The sequence below is a fragment of the Pectinophora gossypiella genome, chromosome 13 (genome assembly GCF_024362695.1).
Source record: "Pectinophora gossypiella chromosome 13, ilPecGoss1.1, whole genome shotgun sequence".
Lineage (NCBI taxonomy): Eukaryota > Metazoa > Arthropoda > Insecta > Lepidoptera > Gelechiidae > Pectinophora > Pectinophora gossypiella.
In genome coordinates, this window is record NC_065416.1 from 6,615,900 (window position 1) to 6,635,992 (window position 20,093).

Genomic DNA, 20,093 nt, shown 5'->3' on the forward strand with positions numbered 1-20,093 from the left:
TTTGCAGTTGGTTAACAGTTTACAGTTTTACAACACCAAAATAAAATTGTTTTTCAATTACAAACTTATTTGCAGTTGGTAAACTACTCTTCCGTACTTCTGAGAGCACGTTAAATAGCCGGTCCCGACTACTAATACAAGTCATGTGTTGAAGGAAGTAGAGATATACGTACCTCAGTAGCGAAATCTTCTGAAGACCGTGTTTCTCTATAACAGCATCCATATTCTCTGCGTTCAATTCATAACCCCAATACGCCTGAAATAAGTATACGAATGAAAAGGCTGTTTTTAATGTTCGGCGGTATAAGAGATATAATGGCCCCGATTCCTGCAGACACCTCCTAATTTTACTTTAAGTTATACCTGTCATTTTCTTATCCGCCGAAAAGGAAAGCGATGCATGATTGACAGCTGTTGGCAACACCAACACGCGCGCGCATGCGCGATACAAAGGACCAGAGGACAGGAGCGCCGCGCGCGCGGGACCCCCCACTTCTCGACCGCCTCCGCCGCCGCCGCACGCGCGCTTGTTTATTAATTCGTCATATAATTATTTCGCTGTAATCTAAAGTAATTAAATACATTTTTATACTTGTATTTAGCGTCGTTTAATTCAATTGTCAACACACAGTCTACTTAACATTTTGTAAAATTTTTAGACGGTTGTTTTAGATTTGTACTTAAAATTGACGTGTGTACGGTTTACGTACGTACAAGTTAATCTAGCTGAGCTTGCGCCCTACTTTTGCGCATCGCACACGTTTTCTAGAGTTGACGTAAATACGTCGTCGCGGTCGGTCACGATTAGCATCCATCCAAAACCAACTAATTGTAACTTTACTTTCGAATAAAACAACTTAATGTGATCCTTGCCCAAGTGTTTATGTTTCAACTCATCTAACTAACTTAACTTACTACGACGTCCAAGGCCATACATTTTGGTCCTTCGAGCAACGGAAATCAGTGCTTCGGGTTTTTTCGTGACGTTAGCGAATCGGTGCTTTCGGCCTCCCACCAGCGGGACTCACCGACAGCATAGAGACGGCGCATATAACGTCATAGGAGAGCAGGAACATTGAGACAACAAGATTAATGAAACTTCGCGATCTTGTAGAACTAGTAAACCTACGGAGAAACGTGCCATAGGATTTCATATAATTTATAACTACAACTAGGTAGGTTAGACTAAAAAACCTATCTTATTAACTACATTGAACAACTTACTATACAACTTTACTTTTAACAATGGCAACGGACGTCTCGGAGATGATTGCCAATCAGGAGTCTATCTTCGTAACTCTAAAACAACTATGTTCCAACTACAAGAAAGATAGTCCCTCAAGGAAGACTCTGACGTACCTGGAGGAACATCTTAAGCGTCTAAACTCTAACTGGGAGAAGTTTGTCAGTAACCACATGGATTTAGTGAAATCTGGAAAAACGGACACCGAATACTTTAGAGATGATGTATACGCGAAAATGAAAACTTTATACGAAGAAGTGTTACAAGACATGCTTCAACGGAAGTCCGCGTTGACTTCTAAACCAACAAGTAAGTCTGAACAAGCAACTACTTCTTCTTCAACTGTAACCAAACAACTTGCGACCACTTCGAAATTTAATTTTGATGATATTAAGTTCGAAGTACCGCTACGGGAAACTAACGAAACTAAAGAGAAGCAGCAAGAAATGTTAAGACAACAATATTGCAATTTTAGAGCCTTTGAGCGCACAGTGGAGAAAACTTATCGTGAAAACATTTCGGAAAAATGGGAGCTTGAAGATACTTTAAAAATTCTAAAAAACAAATGGGACAATATAGAAAAAATACATTGGGAACTAGATTGCATTTTGCAGGATGACGAAACAACTTATAAACTGAAATACGAGGCATTAGAGAGCGTCTACGATAACTTACGTAAAGAACTAAACTACAAAATTTGGAACAACACACATTACCAACAATCTACGCCAAAGATTGCTATCCCGGACTTCTATGGTAACTATAACCATTGGTTAACTTTTAAAGATCTTTTTATTGAGAGCGTACACATCAACCCTCTCCTCTCTAATGCACAAAAAATGCAACACCTTAAGTCCAAGCTTAAGGATGAGGCTGAGAGAATAGTATCTCATCTCAGAGTGAGCGCCGAGAACTACACTTCATGCTGGGAACTGCTTACAAACAGATACGACAATCAGAGCCTACTTTTTAACTCTTACATGAACACGCTCTTCAACCATCCCGCTCTACAACAGGAGTCCGCCGTGGGCCTTAGAAAACTCCATGATGTAATTAAAGAGTGCCTGAATGGATTATGTAACATCGGAGTCGACGTAGCATCATGGGGACCTATGGTTGTATACTTGATGATTCAGAAACTTGATCCCACCAGTTCCAGTGAATATAGGAAAGAACGAGAGAATCCTAGAGGGTTACCTAATCTGGATGAATTTACTCATTTTCTGGAAACAAAGTTCATGGCTCTCGAACCAGTTCAAGGTGAGAAAATTCAGAAATCATCAATGAACAAACCACACTCTTACTACAATACCGCAAATAACAACACGAAGCATACCTATAACAATTATAAGAAGAATTATTTTTCGCCGAAGGGTTCATCAAACTTTAACAATTCTAAAAAGGAAGCAAATACCTACTTTACTATAGCACGAACTTGCCCACTCTGCAAAAGTGATCAGCACGTGCTAATGCAATGTCAGAAGTTTTTGAATATGACACCAACTGATCGCCGCAAAACAATTATAAACTTGCGATTATGCAAAAACTGCTTATTTACGCATGGCAATAATGCATGTACATCACAGAAAACATGCAAAATTTGTAACAAAGCCCATCATACACAGATGCATGAGGCGGAAACTGAACATCTAACGAATAGAAATAATTCTAACCAACTTCCTCTAACTTCAAGCTCACATGCCGTCAACAACATAACTGACGTTAACAAAGAGGTTTTACTGACGACTATACAACTACGAGTAAAAACTATAGATGGAAACTATGTAACACTTCGAGGTCTACTTGACCAGGGCTCACAAGTAAGCCTAATTACTGAGGATGCTGCACAGCGACTCAGGTTAAAACGTAAAAAACTGAGTGCGGTCGTATCTGGAATCGGATCGCTGTCGGGAAACTGTAAGGGAGCGGTGAACTTAGAATGCAAGTCTATCCATACTGACTACACGCTCCACATCGAAGCTTTAGTATTGAAGAAACTAATAAACAACTTACCAAGCACTACATTTTCCCTGGACAACTGGCATTACCTGGAAAACTTAAAACTCGCCGACCCTAACTTCAACACCTCGGGCCCAGTTGATCTGTTGCTGGGTGCCGACATCTACTCAGACATCATACTCGATGGTGTGATGAGAAACGATAACTTACCAGTAGCGCAGCAAACGAAGGTGGGTTGGATTATCAGCGGCAGAGTGAAAACGTTCAACTGTCTCGTTATACACAACGACCTGCAAAACATGACGCGCTTTTGGGAGTCGGAAGAGATAACGCCTAACTCAACCGACATAAACAAACAGGACTTCTGTGAAGAAATGTACACTAAAACTACAACTAGATTACCAGACGGGAAGTACGTGGTCCAGATGCCTATGCAGCCAGGCTATGAACATAACTTACCAACAACTCGACCTCAGGCCCTGTCGCAGTTCATGCAACTGGAACGAAAGATGGAGAAAAACAACGAGTATAGCAAGGAGTATAATCGTTTCATGAACGAATACATTGCGATGGGACACATGAAACCTATAACTAAACAAACTAAACAGAAACAACAACTATACTTACCTCACCATGGTGTACTCAGGTTAGAGTCACTAACGACTAAACTACGAGTGGTCTATAATGCCTCCTACAAAACAAGAAATAATCAGAGTCTCAACGACTTAATGTACACGGGACCTAATCTGCAGAAGGATATGTTAACACTCCTTATCAACTGGCGAACATACAAGTACGTTTTCACTGCTGACGTGGAGAAAATGTACAGGCAGATTTGGCTTGATGAAAACCAGCAACATCTACAAACAGTATTCTGGAGAGGGTCACGCGCCGAACCTTTGCAAGAATGGCAACTTTGTACTGTGACGTACGGAACAAAGGCTGCACCGTATCTTGCAATGCGGACCATGCACCAACTCGGTCAAGATGAACAACTTAACTACCCGGTGGCGGCAGAAGTACTTAAAAACTACTTTTACATGGACGACTTAGTCTATGGACAAGACACGATCGAATCGTCTAAACAGCTTATTAGCGAACTTATTAAACTACTGGAAAAAGGAGGTTTCAACTTACGTAAATGGAACAGCAACGAGCCAACCATTTTGGATGACTTACGAGATGACCAGCGCTGTAGTAAGACGACTATCGACTTCAGCTCTGAACAAACTCCAAGCTCGAAGACACTCGGAATGCGCTGGAACCCGGCCGCCGACACTTTTACCTACAATTGGAACTTACCGGCAAAAGATAATTTAACGAAACGTAACTTACTAGCACAGATAAGCAAACTCTATGACCCACTCGGATGGCTGTCACCCACAACCATCAAAGCGAAATTACTCTTTCAAAAGATGTGGATGAGTAAAAACGAGTGGGACGAACCAGTATCTGCTGCAGTAGTAAAGGAATGGGAGGACATACGACAAGACCTACACAACGTAAACAAACTTACTATACCCCGATGGTTAAATTGCACTACAAACAAACTTGAAATACACGGATACTGCGATGCAAGCGAAAAGGCGTACGCTTGCGTCCTGTATAGTCGAGTGCAATCTGATGGCGGCTGTTACATCACTACATTAATTACAGCCAAAACAAAGGTCGCACCGCTGAACAAGAAAGTAACATTGCCTCGAATGGAACTATGCGGGGCCCTTTTATTGGCCAAACTGGTTGATAAACTGAAAACTATCATAACTAGCAAAGAACTGCAAATAAACTGCTGGAGCGATTCCAAAGTAGTCCTGGCGTGGCTACAGGGCAATGTACAACGATGGGAGCGCTACGTCGCTAACAGAGTGACACAAATAAACAATGTAATTCCTCCCACACAGTGGCGCTACGTAAAGTCGGAAGAAAACCCCGCTGACTGTGCCACTAGAGGTCTCACACCATCCCAACTTGTAACATTTAACTTATGGTGGGAGGGACCCCAACAGCTAAAAACCGAAAAGTTTGTAAACAACAACGAAAATCAAGAAACATACACTACATGTGATGAAATAAAAACAAATTGTTTCATAACAAAAGGAGAAAAGAAAGGCGATATCATACCTACACTACTGAACAGATATAGTGATTTAAAACGTGTAACACGAGTACTAGCGTGTGTACTACGAGCTGTGCAAATATTTAGCATTCAGAAAAGAAATAATGCTATTAATAACTTACCCAACTGCGAAAAAAGAGTGTTGCCTTTATCTCCACAAGAACTAACTACTGCGACTGAACGAATAATTAAAGATGTTCAAGAACAATGCTTTAGCGAAGATATTGAGAGACTAAAGAAAGGCATCCCTATATCACAAAAGAGCAACTTATTAAAACTGACTCCTTATCTCGACGATAAGGGTCTCTTACGAGTAAAGGGACGCCTAACTAACTCAATGTTGCCAACAGAATCCAAGCATCCGTTCATCCTTCCCGCTAAAGGACGATTGACGGAGCTTCTAATTCAAGAAGCGCATATCATCACTATCCACGGCGGTGCACGTCTCACTCTAGCACAACTACGCTTAGAGTATTGGATTATAGGAGGAGGCAGTACTGTCAAAAAACAACTAAGACAATGCGTGAGATGTCATCGTTACAAGCCGCACCGAAACACACAACTCATGGCTGACTTGCCAAAGGAAAGAGTCACACCAGCAAGACCTTTCACGAACACCGGTGTGGACTTCACTGGCCATATTGAAATAAAAATCAACAAGGGCAGGGGAGTCAAAACGTGTAAGGCTTATGTAGCAATTTTCATTTGCATGGCAACAAAAGCCGTGCATTTGGAACTTGTTTCTGACCTAACAACACAAACGTTCCTAGCTGCTTTCAAGAGAATGTGCGCACGGAGAGGTACACCACAAAACGTCTTTTCGGATAACGGCACGAACTTTGTAGGTGCCGCCAAACAGCTACAACAAGACTTTGAACTTAACAAAACTTTCCTAGCTTCAGAATTTCAAGACAACATGAGCAACTTACGCGTACAATGGCACTTCAACGCACCTCTGTGGCCTACAGCAGGTGGGCTCTAGGAGGCTGCGGTAAAATCGATGAAGTACCATCTTAAGCGAGTCCTCGGCGAGCAAAAGCTCACATTTGAGCAATTTTCAACGTTGCTGGCGCAGATAGAGGGCTGTATGAACTCGCGCCCCTTGTGCCCACTCTCGGAAGACATCGAAGATCTGGAATACTTAACCCCAGGTCACTTCCTCGTCGGCGGACCGCTGCTGTCGCTACCACAGCAAGAAGAAGACTTCAACCAGTACGACTTGAGAAACAGATGGAGACTTGTTGAACAAATGAACATCCATATATGGAAACGATGGTCCAGCGAGTACCTCCATCAACTCCAGGAACGCAGTAAGTGGCATCATCCAACAAAGAACTTGGGAGAAGGCAACGTAGTACTCGTGACAGACGAAAACTTGCCTCCGGGGCAGTGGGCTCTTGGTAGAGTGACAGAACTCCATCCAGGAGCGGATGGCAAGGTTCGGGTGGTCACTATAAAAACTAAAAAAGGACACCTGAAACGACCTATTACGAAACTAGCACCGCTGCCGCAACAAGATGACCTGCAAACTAACTTACAAACTAAAAAGAAAGCAGAAGAAAGCGACACCCCTATCCTACAAAAAACAAATAAAAAGGGGAAGAAAACTATTTGCAGTCTATTCACAATACTGCTTGTAATGCTAACTCTTAACGTGAAAACTGCAACATCAACACAATTAAATAACTATAAACTAACTAAAATTGAAAATAATCACCCGATATATTTCGACGCGGCTGGGAAAATACAACGGATACACGACGAGTGGAATCTCTTAATCTACTATAATCTAACATCTTATTGGCAAGCTGAAAACAAACTTAAAAACTACGTGGAACAGATAAACATTCTTTGTCAAAAGATTCCTTACCCACCATGCAACACTATCGTCAGTCATTTACGCGAAGAACTGCGTCATCTCTTCGAACGCGACGAGCTTCTGTTGTCTCAACATCTGGCACGGCAGAAACGAGGCTACTTCGATGGCGTAGGAAAGCTAGCACGGACACTATTTGGGGTTCTTGACGAGGATTTCGCCAAAAAATATGTGGATGACATCGAAACCTTGAATAACAACGATAACTACCTACTACAACTTATGAAAAACCAAACTTTGATTATTGAAGCCCAAAACAACATTGTTAAGAAGAGCCAATACTTTATGGAAGAACAATTTAACATCATATATAACTACATGAACAAAACCTGTAACGAAATCGAAAAGATGGAACACCGCGTGCAAATCTTGTATGTAGTGAACGATGTCAACTCAGCAGCTATAACTACAACTTTAATTCTCAGCGCACTACAACGTATACAAGAAATGTTGCTAAACGCAATCTCAAACATCTACAAAGGTCACTTAGATACCCATCTGTTCCCGACATCGCAATTGATAGACCAACTGAATACTATATCCGGAAAACTTCCAAGTGGTCTATCTCTCCCAATCAAAGATATACATCAAGATGTACAGGATATTTATCAACTTATCTACGTGAAGGCTCGAGTTACGAAAAACTATTTACTGTTCGAACTTCATATACCACTAATCAGCGACGAAGAATACAAACTACACAGAATCATCCCTATACCATTCATAAGACAGGGACACTTAAAACTGATACGCCCATCTTCAGAGTACATTGCTATAAACTTTGTAAAAAACTCATACATAACTATGGACGAAAATAAAATGCAGCAGTGTACAGCATATGGAAAAGAACAATATGTTTGCGTTGCAAACCAACCGATCCACAACCTATACGACAAAAATGCGCCATGCGAAGCAAACGTGTTCAGTCAACAAACGTCACACTCATGCGTCATCGATGACGTAGACTGTAAAGAAATGTGGACGAAGCTACACAGACCGAACTTATGGCTATTCACATTATGCAACAAACACTTGATAAGAATCATATGCGAAGATCAAGTTACGTCTGTGGCATTAATGGGTACCGGAATTATATTTCTAAAGCCTAAGTGCATTCTACAAAAAAGAGATGCAACTATTTACACATTTAATCACTTTGGAAGTCATCTACAGATGAGTGCTGACATAGATGTACCAACAATAAACTCTTCGATTAACAACATGTTTAACTTAAATTGGAACAATGCCCAACTAAACATGACGGAACTCAAACCTACATCATTGGACTTCGGTAAGATTGAGCAACAACTGGCATATCAGAAGCAAAATGAGAAGCTACCAATGACGTCACACTTATCGGTTCACGACACTTACCTATACTCCGTCACAACTTTGCTGTTGGGAGGAATGCTTACAGCAGCCCTCTATTTTTACATTAAAAAGAGGTGCATAAAAAGAAAAACTCCCAATTCATCCTCTAAAACTTACATGAGAAACACGGAACCAGATATAGAGTTGCAAGAAGTACGCAATCCGACACCAGCGGAACCTGTCTATAGCGAAGTGAAGACGAAACGTTCAGAATTTAACTTTGACTAATTTCTTGCTTTGTACTGGATGCTCATTGTAATCAAAACTTTGGCTATTTTTCATAACCTTTCCCTCAGGAGCATGTACGGTTTACGTACGTACAAGTTAATCTAGCTGAGCTTGCGCCCTACTTTTGCGCATCGCACACGTTTTCTAGAGTTGACGTAAATACGTCGTCGCGGTCGGTCACGATTAGCATCCATCCAAAACCAACTAATTGTAACTTTACTTTCGAATAAAACAACTTAATGTGATCCTTGCCCAAGTGTTTATGTTTCAACTCATCTAACTAACTTAACTTACTACGACGTCCAAGGCCATACATTTTGCCCTGTAGCCACGCCAGGACTACTTTGGAATCCATAAATTTTATGCTTGTCGATTACCCGTCCCTTTTCTTTTCGGCGTATAAGAAAATGACAGATATAATTTAACATAAAATTAGATCGTGTTTACAGGAATTAGCACCAATATCAGAAATTATATTATTTTCAAAATTAGAACGAGTAAATTCTGATTTGAATCCATAGCTCCAATCAAGTCAGCTCTGACCTTGACTGGTTAAAAGACCACATTGAAACAATTTATATAAAAATATAAAGCAATATTGCTATTTGACACTTGTTGCCATTGTGCATTTACTTTTATACGCGCAAATGTTAAATTTCAATATTCCTTTTTAGCTGAATCGCATCGATGTGCGGTGTGGTGGTGTGTATGGTGTGGTGTGTGTGGTTTTCTTAGACCCCTGGACATAGAACGAGCGCGATAATTATGACACTAGTTACCCGCGGGTCTTCATCCTATCCCTGTGAACTGGGGGTTAAAAGGCCACATCGAAGCAATTCATCTAAAAAAGCAATATCACATGAACTGCTTCGATGTGGCCTGTTTTATGTTCGATCCGTAACGTCATTACGCCGGCGCCTTCAGTACTAACTTCGATACCGAAGCATACAACAAAAATCAAATGCATATTACCTTGAGCTCGTGCCGTATCTGCGAGAAGAGCGTCTTGGGCGTGAGGTTGTGCCAGTCGGGCGCGGCGGCGGGCGGCGGGCGCGCGCGCGCGCGGCGGCCGCGCGGCGGGCGGGCGGCGCGCCCGGCGCCTGGGGCCGCACCCGCCGCGCCCGCGCCCGGCGTGGGCGCCGCGCACGCGCCCACCAGGCAGTTCAGGAAGTGCGCCACCGCCGAGCCCACGCACATCGCCTCGCAGCCCTGCCCAATGAGACCCAATGTCTATTGTGTCTGGAAATCTCGCCCTTAGGAGCTTCAATAGTCAACGCTTTTCAATAAGCTAAGGGCTTGCCTGTACGAAATCCTGACAATGAAATGTTGGCCTAATATCCTCATTCACTAGAGTTCATACAGTATTATTAAGTACAATTAAAATATACAATGCAAAGGTGCTCTGTGGGGTTGCATGTGAGTACCGCATAGATACATAAACTCACACCCGTAACCCCGTAATTTTAATTTCCAGTCGGAAAATTCATGAAAATTTTAGCTTTTTTTTATTATTTACATTTCCATACTTTTGCGACGAGAAGTTCCACTTGATGTTAACTCAGAGTCATGAACTGACTCATTCCTCAGTTTTAGTTGCGGCGTCACTAACACCATGTATGTCACGCACCTGCAGGTAAGTAGTGTAGATATGCTTGGCGGCCCTCAGTACGAGCTCGGCGACGGCGATGGCGTGGAGGTATGAGAGCGAGGCGTGCGGCCGCAGCGCCAGCGCCACGCGCCCCAAGTAACGTACGTTGATGCCGCGCGCGTGCAGAGCCTCTGTAAGGCTCGCGCCGTCCATCGGGGCTGATGTGTGTTCTAGACATTCGTGAACCTGTTGGAATGAATAATAGACAATCGTGTCAGCTTGAAAAAGTCTCAAATGAAAAATAAATAAATAATTCTAATTGGGAAAGTTTATTTAAAAAGAAAGTCTAGTTTATGGTTACTAGTTAATGGTTGTCATATTTTTTCAGGCAATTCTATTTCGACGATATTTTGCCAATAGACGAGTTTTATTTTCAAGCAAAGGGATTTTTTAATATCCATAAATCATAACTCTTATAGTAAACCGCCACTCCACACCAGCCGGTTAACTAATAACCATGAGAACACGAAAAGGCCTCATCGACGGCTTGATGGCACATATCAAAAAGGATCCCATGGAAAAATGCGAAGGTCGTCATCATCCGGAAATCATTCACTGCAGGACATAGGCGTCCTCCCGATGCTCGCCACGATGGCTGATCTTCTGCTGCCCACATCCAACGGTTTCTCGCGAGCTTCAGGAGGACATCGGTCCACCTTTCAAGATAAAAGAAGAAAATACTTACAAAGGCAGGTATCTGCGTGGTGAGCAAGAAGGCAGCAGCTTCCTTGACGAGATGGCGTTGCTTGGCGAGCTGCTCGGGCTCGGCGGCGTGCTTGATGCCGGACGAGTACACGTCCGGGTTGAAGCGCACGTCGAACTCAGACTCCTTGAGCGACGCTACAGCGCGCGCCGCCGCCGCCACCACCGCGCGGGATCGCTCGCCCGCTGCATGGACACAAACGTTACACATCTGCTTTTCGAATTACCGTACTAGACCAGAATTTAGCCATTTCTCCGACAGATCACACAGTTATCAGAGAGTGTCCGAATAAAAATAACCTCACTTTACATTGAGAAATATTTTTAAAGACATGCCGCGTAAGCTTATATCTGGAGGCTACGAATAAATAGAATGTCGTAGGGCCAATATTTCGCCGGCGTTTGTTCATAATTACTCTTCCTGACTTATTATTTATTCGTAGTCTAGAGGTTGCCTAAATCTAATACACCAGCGGTTGAAGAGAAACTTTTCCAAGCCGACTCACGTGATAACAAACTACACAGTTGCCGATTAAAATAACAAAAAATACTTACAATCACTCTCCTGTTTCTCTCCGCTACAGATGGAATCCGTGATGCTCTCAACAATCTTCTTGGCAACGTCGGTATCAATATCAGAGTAGTTCTCATTCAATAACAAATCATCATCCTTCTTCTCTTTCGGTTCCTCACTTTCCTTGCTTTCTTCCTTTTTGGCACTGTCTTTGTCTTTCTTTTCTTTTTGTTTCTTATCTTTTTCTTTCTCTTGGCTCTTGTCAGTCTCAGTGGCGTCTTTCTCGCTATCCTTGTTAGCTTCGATAGACTTTTGTTCGTTGTTGCGTTGTCGCTTCGCACTTAACTGTTGTAGGTGGAACGCAGCGTAACGAATGAACATGAAATAACGAGCCCTGGAAAACAAAATTACGTTGTTATTTTTTATTTATTTGACACTTTTACCAAATATAATTTATTCAGTTGGTAACATAGTTACATTTGAATCATAATTGTATATATATCAAAACTACTGTAGCTCTTTAACCTGTATAACCGAGGAAAAAAAAGTAGCTGCAAAAAAACCTCGCCACAGAGCTAGACGTTCTTAAAAAACGTCGTAATACTATTTCAGTGATTTGGTTGCATAAAACTGGTTTCCCAGAATTCCTTTCTTCTAGTTAAAACTATCTATAGGTAATATTTGAATGTCATACGCTCTTGTCGATGTAGCATTCTCCATTCTTGTCTATCAAAGGCAAATTCTCTGACGTCTATAAAAGACTCTACATTCGCCTCCTCTTTAGTTTTTTCCAAGTAATCTCATGTTTTGTTGGATGTTTATTTAGTCCAGTAATTTGACAACAGAATGGTATACTTACTCAACAAAACTATCTACTAATTCTTGTCTAAGGCAGCACAGTTTGTGCTTGTGTATGATAGGGAAGCCCATGGATTTGATGTCTTCCCTCAGCTCGTCGTCCTCCACTGAAAACACGTGAAATAATTTATTTAAATCATTTATGAATACAATAACCTAATACCGTTTAAGGTCATCTAAAACAATGGAATGATTACGAGTTTCATTAAAATTATTTTCCATTAAAATTTTGTATCAGAATACATTAGTGGGGAAATCTTGTTCTAGGTAGTTTCATAGAATAAGGAATACTAAGTATAGAACGGCAACTCTCCGCTCCCCATTAGCGACTGAGCTAGGTTTACCCCCCCGAACACGAATATACTTTAGTTTTTAATCGTCGTCAATGGGCGTGTCACACGCACTGATGCGCGTATGCGCGTGTACGATAACGCCAATGCGTAGTGTCTGTGTAAAACGAGGTGTTTTGTATGAAAGGTCCAGGACGTGGTAGTGTGACGGCGAGTTATGTACGCTCCTGGGATAGCAACAGAGGTTATGACTCTATCTGTCTGGGGTAGTAACATCAATCAATATACATGGTAAAACGCCCAACCCATTGTTACGTTTTTCTAATTAAAAATCGTAAATACCTCCCAAAAATGGAGTATTTTTGGTCATGTTAGACTATATTAGAAGAATAGCCGTTTACAATTTACCATTACCACAACAGGTTGATGAAGATATATACACCTACACCTGCCAATTATGGTATAGACACAAGAGGGCGTCCTTTAGCACCATAAGAGTGCAGTATAATGACGCATATCGCATTCTTATGAAGCTTCCTCGCTTTTGTAGCGCGTCCAGCATGTTTGCCGAGGCGAGAATGCCCGACTTTTTTGCTATTGTTAGGGCACGTATATCTTCATTTTGGGACAGATTGCGTTGCTCTGATAATAGCATGCTTAAAGTTGTTAGCCGAGACTTGACTAGCCCGATGATACGGTACTGGATCAAAGTACATCGGGAATCAAATAAAAAATGATCGCACCACATTTATTTTGTGTTGTTTTAATTTTTTTTTTGTGTTATAGACGGTAGGTACTATTGTACCTTTAAGTAATTTGTATTATACAATTAAATTTATTATGTAATTATTGGGTTTTTACCTTTAATAAAAACATTTTTATTATTTTTTATTTTTTTTTATATACAAAGGAAGGGATAAATATGCAAGAGTATATCTACATACATTGTAAGAAGTTGACGTCGGGCGGGAAGGTCCGCAGCAGGTCGAGGATGTAGTGGCGGCCGTCGTTGCCGGTGATGCCCTTGCACTCCACGCTGGAGCACAGCTCCACCACCTCGCCGTTGGCGCTGATCACCGAGTGCGGCATTATCTTCAGCTGCTGCCCGGCCTTGCTTAGCTGTCGAGGGGATGGTTTATATTACAAGCTAGTTTCTAACCAGTCAAATCAGTTACTTTTTATGAAACGTGAAAACGAAAAATTACTACTAACTTAGTTAAGAGTCTTTTTGCAATTATTTCTTTTTATTTTGGTGCAATAAAGTGTATTTGTATTGTATTTTAATTACTATGGAATTTATGAAAAAGCACACTGTGACGTCATAGAATTCGATCCATGCGTACATGTATATAGTACTTGTTCGTGTCCACTACTACAGTCCCCAGACCATAGATTAAAGAATAATACTATGTGTAAAGCGGTAACTCGCCGCGCTAGATTTACCTCACCCCCTCTGGGTCTTACATTAGTCTAAATGGCGATAAGCCGTTAAGTAGTAAGGGAGAGCGCGCGCGATTGTCTGTCTCGCTCCAAGTACGTGGTAACCGTGTGCCCACAACGTAAGCATTGGATTTTTGTACGGAGTGTCCGAGGTGTACAGAGCATAGTTAAGTTTAATGGGGCTAAACCAGTGACGTGCTGTTCGTGGGAATGTTCTCAAAATGGGAATGTTCAGGTTGTAAAAACTCTTTAAAAGCTGGCTGTTATTTTTTTCAAATTGTTCTTTCTTGTACTCTGATTTTATCTGTCTAAAGTCTAGGTAATAAACCTGTTTTTATATAATTTTTGCCTGCACATCGCTAGCACACCCTGGACACTTCATAGAAAATACCTCGTTTTACACAGACACATTACCGTTTTCGTACACGCGCATCTGTGTGTGTGACGTCTGACGTCCATACGATTGAGTACTAAAGTAAGACCGAAGGGGGTGAGGTAAACCTAGCTCAGCCGCTGGTGGGGAGCGGAGAGTCGCTGTACTATGTAGTATCCTTATTCTATGTCACTGAGCAAATCACTCACCAGTTCCATATATTTAGGGTGGGACAACACGGTGGTTCCGAAGTCGATGCTGCCATAGACGACGGACTGTTCCTGCTCCTTCTCGAGTATCCCCGGGATGATGGACTGCGCCGTGACCCGGTACCCTCGGTAGTCCACCACGACGGTGCCAAGGGTATGTAGCCCGGGGGTGTCCACTGCGCTGTACACGCGGACGCCTTGCAGGTCGTTACGCTGTGGAGTACGGAACATTGTTAAAACTTATAAAAGAATGAATGGGATTGGGCCGGACATGTTAGTCGCATGCACCCTGAGCGGTGGGCACGGATCGTCACGCATTGGGTGCCTCATGACGGGTACAGGCGTCGTGGTAGACCTCGAAAGAGATGGCGTGACGACTTGGACGCTTGCCGGAGTACGCACAGGACCGCGAAAAATGGATAGAGGAAGGGGAGGCCTTTGCCCAGCAGTGGGGTCTTGTAGGCTAGTTTAGATTAGATAAAAGAATGTCTAGTGTCTAAAGAATAAAAAATAAGCAAACAAAAGAGATGTCTTCATCCTTCAAAAGACTTTTGTATATTTTATGAGGGTCTTGCCTTTGCCTAATAATGAGCAGTCGTGGTTTGATGTATTAAAATTAATTAAAAATGACAAAGTACACTGTGATACAATATATCAAGAAAAAAAATATTTTTCAAAGAAAAACATAAATCGATTAAGTCTGATTCGGACTTTAATTGGACCAATATAATCTAGTACGAAGACGTAACAAAAAATAGTCTAAAAACTACGTAACAGCGTATAAATGTATACTTATGCTCAATTACTTACATTTATACTCAATAATTCCTACTACGCTGTATACTTTTAGTGCCAAAGAAACATCTCTCGTCTCTTTCGCACTACGCGATGTACTATATCTCTGTCCTGCTGGCATTCCAATCTTGCTGGGCATGTTAAATAGAGTAAAAGTTATACACTTACCGGAGCAACGAAAGCGGCGGCATCTCCACCGAGATCCTTATAATGATCGCGCACATCAAACCCTAATGAGAAGAAGATGTTGTTCCATATGAACATCTGCATCTTGGGCTCCTCGCCGGGGTTGATCGCCATCACGTTGCCGTCGACTACCGCCATCGCGCCGCGCGTCGCTGCTGCTACGAAGTCGCTGTGAACCTGCGAAAACGTTTTGGATGATTACACACATACACACAGAAAGGTATAGGTATAGATTCGTAAGATCGAATGTCCTTTTAAAATACAAAATCCCATACAAAACCCCAAAAATATATGTACTTGTAAATTTAAACGTAACGAATACTGAGGGGGATGATTCAGACCATGACTTGAGTTGACGCAAACAACACAATCAAGTGCAATTAACTCTCAGGTTTTCGTTTTTTTTTTACTTATTTTCAGTTCCATACTTTTGCGACGGAAAATTCCGCTTGATATAAACTCAGAATCATGGTCTGAATCACCCATCTAAGTTTTCGTTATGATGTCATTAACACCCTGTATTCAATAGGCTGAATAAAAATATTTTTAAATTTGAATACTACGTATAGAACGGTATCTCTCCTCCCCGCACCAATTCGTATCGGATGCCGACCGCACCCCCTCTGGGTCTTACTTTAGTCAAACAAAAATAGCTGTATTCCGCTAAGAAATAACGAGGAGAGCGCGCGGCCTGTGTCTCGCTCGGACTTACGCGTTCGTTAAGCGAAACACGTTAAAAATTACATTTTCTATCTATGTCTTGTATAGACTGTCCGGTGGGCCTCTAGTGAAACATATCCAGACTATTATGTATATATTTAGATAGTTCACCTTGAAGATAGCCCTCTCTCTAAGCAACCTCTCGGGCAAGGTAGCGCGAGGGAGCTCGCGCGTGGTCTGCAGCTCTTCATTCCAATCGCGGGTCTGACCCGGGATGTGTTCTTCATAGCCCAGCTTCGATGAAAACGCTGCAAAAAAGAGAGCATGTAAATTATGTCCCGAATATAGACTTTAAAAAAAAACACAAAGAGTGTAAATGATGATAAGTATTTTAAAAAAACATACTAAAAAGACTTACTATCTTCAGCGCGGATAGCGTCAACAGTATGGAAGAGCATCGGCGAGGCCCACTGGTACACTTGGTAGGGTGTAGCGACCCTTTCGAAGGGATGTTTCTGCATGCGGCGCTTTTGTACGAGCGCGAAGTTGCGCTTGAAAGCGGGCGATATGATGCTCAGTAGCTCGATGAGCGAGTGGCAGAGCAGTGGCGGCGTGCACGGACGCGGGTTGAACACTTCTTCGGTGGATCTGTGAAATAGACACAATGTCTTCTTTGAGTCTAAGGAAAGATAATTATACATTTTAACGTATTTTGAACACTTCGTATACAAAAAGAAAGTACATTTTACAGGACTACATTAGAAAGAATAGATATTTTATTTTTAAGATCTTTTGTAAAATTGAGTTCTGTGCAAATAAATGATTGATTGAATGGTAACGAACTCCGTTCACTTTCACTCAAAGCGAGGTAAGAAACAAAAAGAGAGATTCTGTTGGGTGAGAGATTACCGATAGCTATCCCTTTGTCTGGTAACACTATGATCGGGTAAAGTGACTATATCACTCAATATAATATGGTTTTTTGAACATGTTATACGTATCTAAAACACTTCTTTTAGATTTGCTTCAGATGACATCGATCACGCTAGCCCCGATTTTGTACCCATCGGGGTTCTGAAGTGTATGCTATCGCGAACCGATTGGTCGCCTCTATGGCTAGAGTATTCCGGTCGTTGGGATCGTATATTACATCCTTCGGACGCCGATAATGTGGTGAATACATACTGGTTGAGGTAGAATCCTCTGGGGCAGGCGGTGATGTGGAAGTGGCGGTCCTCGAGCGTGACCACGTGAAGGTACAGCAGGTCGCCGCACATCTTGCGTGGCCCAGGCGGAGGGTTCCAGCCACTCGTTGTCAGCACCTTTACAACGTATCAAATTAGACTTGAGGTAGCAAAGGATAGGTTTAGGAAGAGAAAATCTAGCAGTTAGGGAGGGCTGAGTGAGAAAGTGTGAGTGCTGAGCGGTATGTTAAGAATAGTGTATTGTACTGTGTTGAATGTCTAGTTTAGGACATTTTATACATTTATTTAAAGTCAGCACCGTTATTAAATCAGCCAGGACAAAATTCCGCTATCGCACCATCAAAGAGGTCGAATACCTATAAAAAAAGCTTGACTGCTTTCGCCTCTGGGTCATCGGCCAAACTTACTCACCAATAAGTACGGTTTCAGGGTCCAAAGTCCCCATCAGCCCATCATAGTCAATTATGATTATATTATTACTAACGTAAGACGTACTCCATGCAAATTTATCCTGTTATTAAACACGTACAAACTGTGTGACTAGTAACTAGTATTTATTTGTACAAACAGCTCGGGAGTATTTAACCTTGATGATGTCACGGAGTGCACTATGAGCTGAGACAATAAATGGAACCATTGCATTGTTAATTAGCCCGCGACTATAGAAAATAACGCTATTGTATACCTATGATAAAATCGATATCCTATTGTATATCTATTATTACGTACCATTACACAAGATTCGATCACTCTAAACCTGACTTATTCTACATGTGATTGACAAATAGGTATACCACAGCGTTTTTCGTAAATCTCGTTAACAATACGCTTATTAGAAGAGATTGAAAACTATTTTTGTTTAAATAATTAATGACGTATATTAATTATATGAAGTACCTAATATGCCTAATCATGGTGATATAAATCACTCGTGTAAGTAGCTTTTTTGGTTGTCCTCGTTATTATTGAAAAAAAAAAAAACAAATCAAGCGAATTTTCAAACAAATTTAAAGCAAACAAATTTTCGTTTTTAATGGAATTCCCATAAAAAATGTAGATACTTAAATGCATAAATCTAACAATGCAAGAAAGACAAGGCTTGAATTTTTATTCTGTCATTATGCAAGAGCAGCATTTTTATAAGCCGCAAAAAGCGAAAAAGGCGTGACCTTTGAATGACTCGACGCGTTCGTCCGAAAAATCATTACAGTGCATGGAGTCATTATAAAATCTGACGTGCAGAATATATACGTGTAAGTTAACAAGTTTTACGAGTTCATAAGCTTTGTAGACGTTGCGGTCTCTTGAACAAGTAACAATAAAAAGGAAACCGGAACAAAAAATTACGAATGCATAAAGAGTTTTGTGTAAAGTGACTTCTTTTTTTGTACAAGATTGTTTGTAGGGAATATTACGAATTAATTACTTACTTTATAATAACATATTATAACGTATTCCCCCTGAATATAATTAAAATAATTTACATAGATATCATGTGAAGAAAACCGATACTGAGTAAACGTTTAAGAGTAGCATTTATGAAATACGATCGTAATAAATCATAATACATTTCAACGGTTATTGATTTGCACGTGTTTTGCCTGTATCGCGTTAACGGATCGCTGTAATGACTCATAGATTTGAACGACGATCTTTTTTGTAACAACATTCAGAGTAAAGTAGAAGTCCAGCGACCAGCGATAAAAAATGTAGTAAAAAATATATCGTCCTTGCTTAGATAGAATCTATGATTTGAATTTTATAGCTTTAGGATATGTGTACTGTTATAGAAATCACTTTATAAACTATATGCAGGATTGTGAAACATTAAATACGATTATACAATAAATAAAGCACATTTATTTAATGATAAATGGAACGACAACGTTCAAAACTAACTAGAACACGTCAATTTTAAATCGGCATTTGACACGGCAGAAGCAAAACTGAGCACATCTGTTGTTTTAAATTATTCATACTGAATGTATCGGCATCGGCATTCCCCCTTTCCAGATAAATAAAGATAGCTATGCCAACACGTGTCGAGAATTGAGAAAACATATCATCGCCTGTCGCCGCATCGCGGACTAAACAACAACTGTCACCATCAAGTTATGTCATCATAGTGTAATATTGGTGTTCGCTGTTGCTATGGAGTACCGAGTGTAGTTTACCTTGAGACACTGCGGGGCTTTGTTTTCCTTGGTGAGGCCAGGATGTAGTGGCAGCAATGGCCGTTCTGTGCTGCCCGGCATTATGTAGTCTGGTGGCGTGCAGTCCACACTCTCTGGACGGGACTTCTTCTTTTCTGTTCATAAAGTTTATATGAGTCATACGGAACAGACTCAAACGCAATTATTGACGTCATTTTATTAAACTCGTTAGAGATTAAGAAACCAATAAAGAATGTAGGTAATCTA

The 20,093-nt window shown here is 41.2% G+C and overlaps 1 protein-coding gene across 1 annotated transcript in view; it reads right to left on the reverse strand.

Annotated features, from left to right (window-relative positions):
* Positions 1 to 20,093, reverse strand: part of LOC126372215 (clustered mitochondria protein homolog) — a 53,506-nt gene that overhangs the window by 5,693 nt on the left and 27,720 nt on the right. Inside the window, exons 6-18 of the mRNA XM_050017872.1 lie at positions 19,848 to 19,981; positions 17,654 to 17,790; positions 16,887 to 17,116; positions 16,640 to 16,776; positions 15,791 to 15,985; positions 14,828 to 15,040; positions 13,750 to 13,924; positions 12,517 to 12,622; positions 11,699 to 12,051; positions 11,127 to 11,329; positions 10,421 to 10,627; positions 9,766 to 10,002; positions 174 to 256 (exon numbers count right to left, since the gene is read on the reverse strand). Coding sequence (XP_049873829.1) covers positions 174 to 256; positions 9,766 to 10,002; positions 10,421 to 10,627; positions 11,127 to 11,329; positions 11,699 to 12,051; positions 12,517 to 12,622; positions 13,750 to 13,924; positions 14,828 to 15,040; positions 15,791 to 15,985; positions 16,640 to 16,776; positions 16,887 to 17,116; positions 17,654 to 17,790; positions 19,848 to 19,981 — 2,410 coding nt within the window. The remainder of the gene's footprint in view (positions 1 to 173; positions 257 to 9,765; positions 10,003 to 10,420; positions 10,628 to 11,126; positions 11,330 to 11,698; positions 12,052 to 12,516; positions 12,623 to 13,749; positions 13,925 to 14,827; positions 15,041 to 15,790; positions 15,986 to 16,639; positions 16,777 to 16,886; positions 17,117 to 17,653; positions 17,791 to 19,847; positions 19,982 to 20,093) is intronic.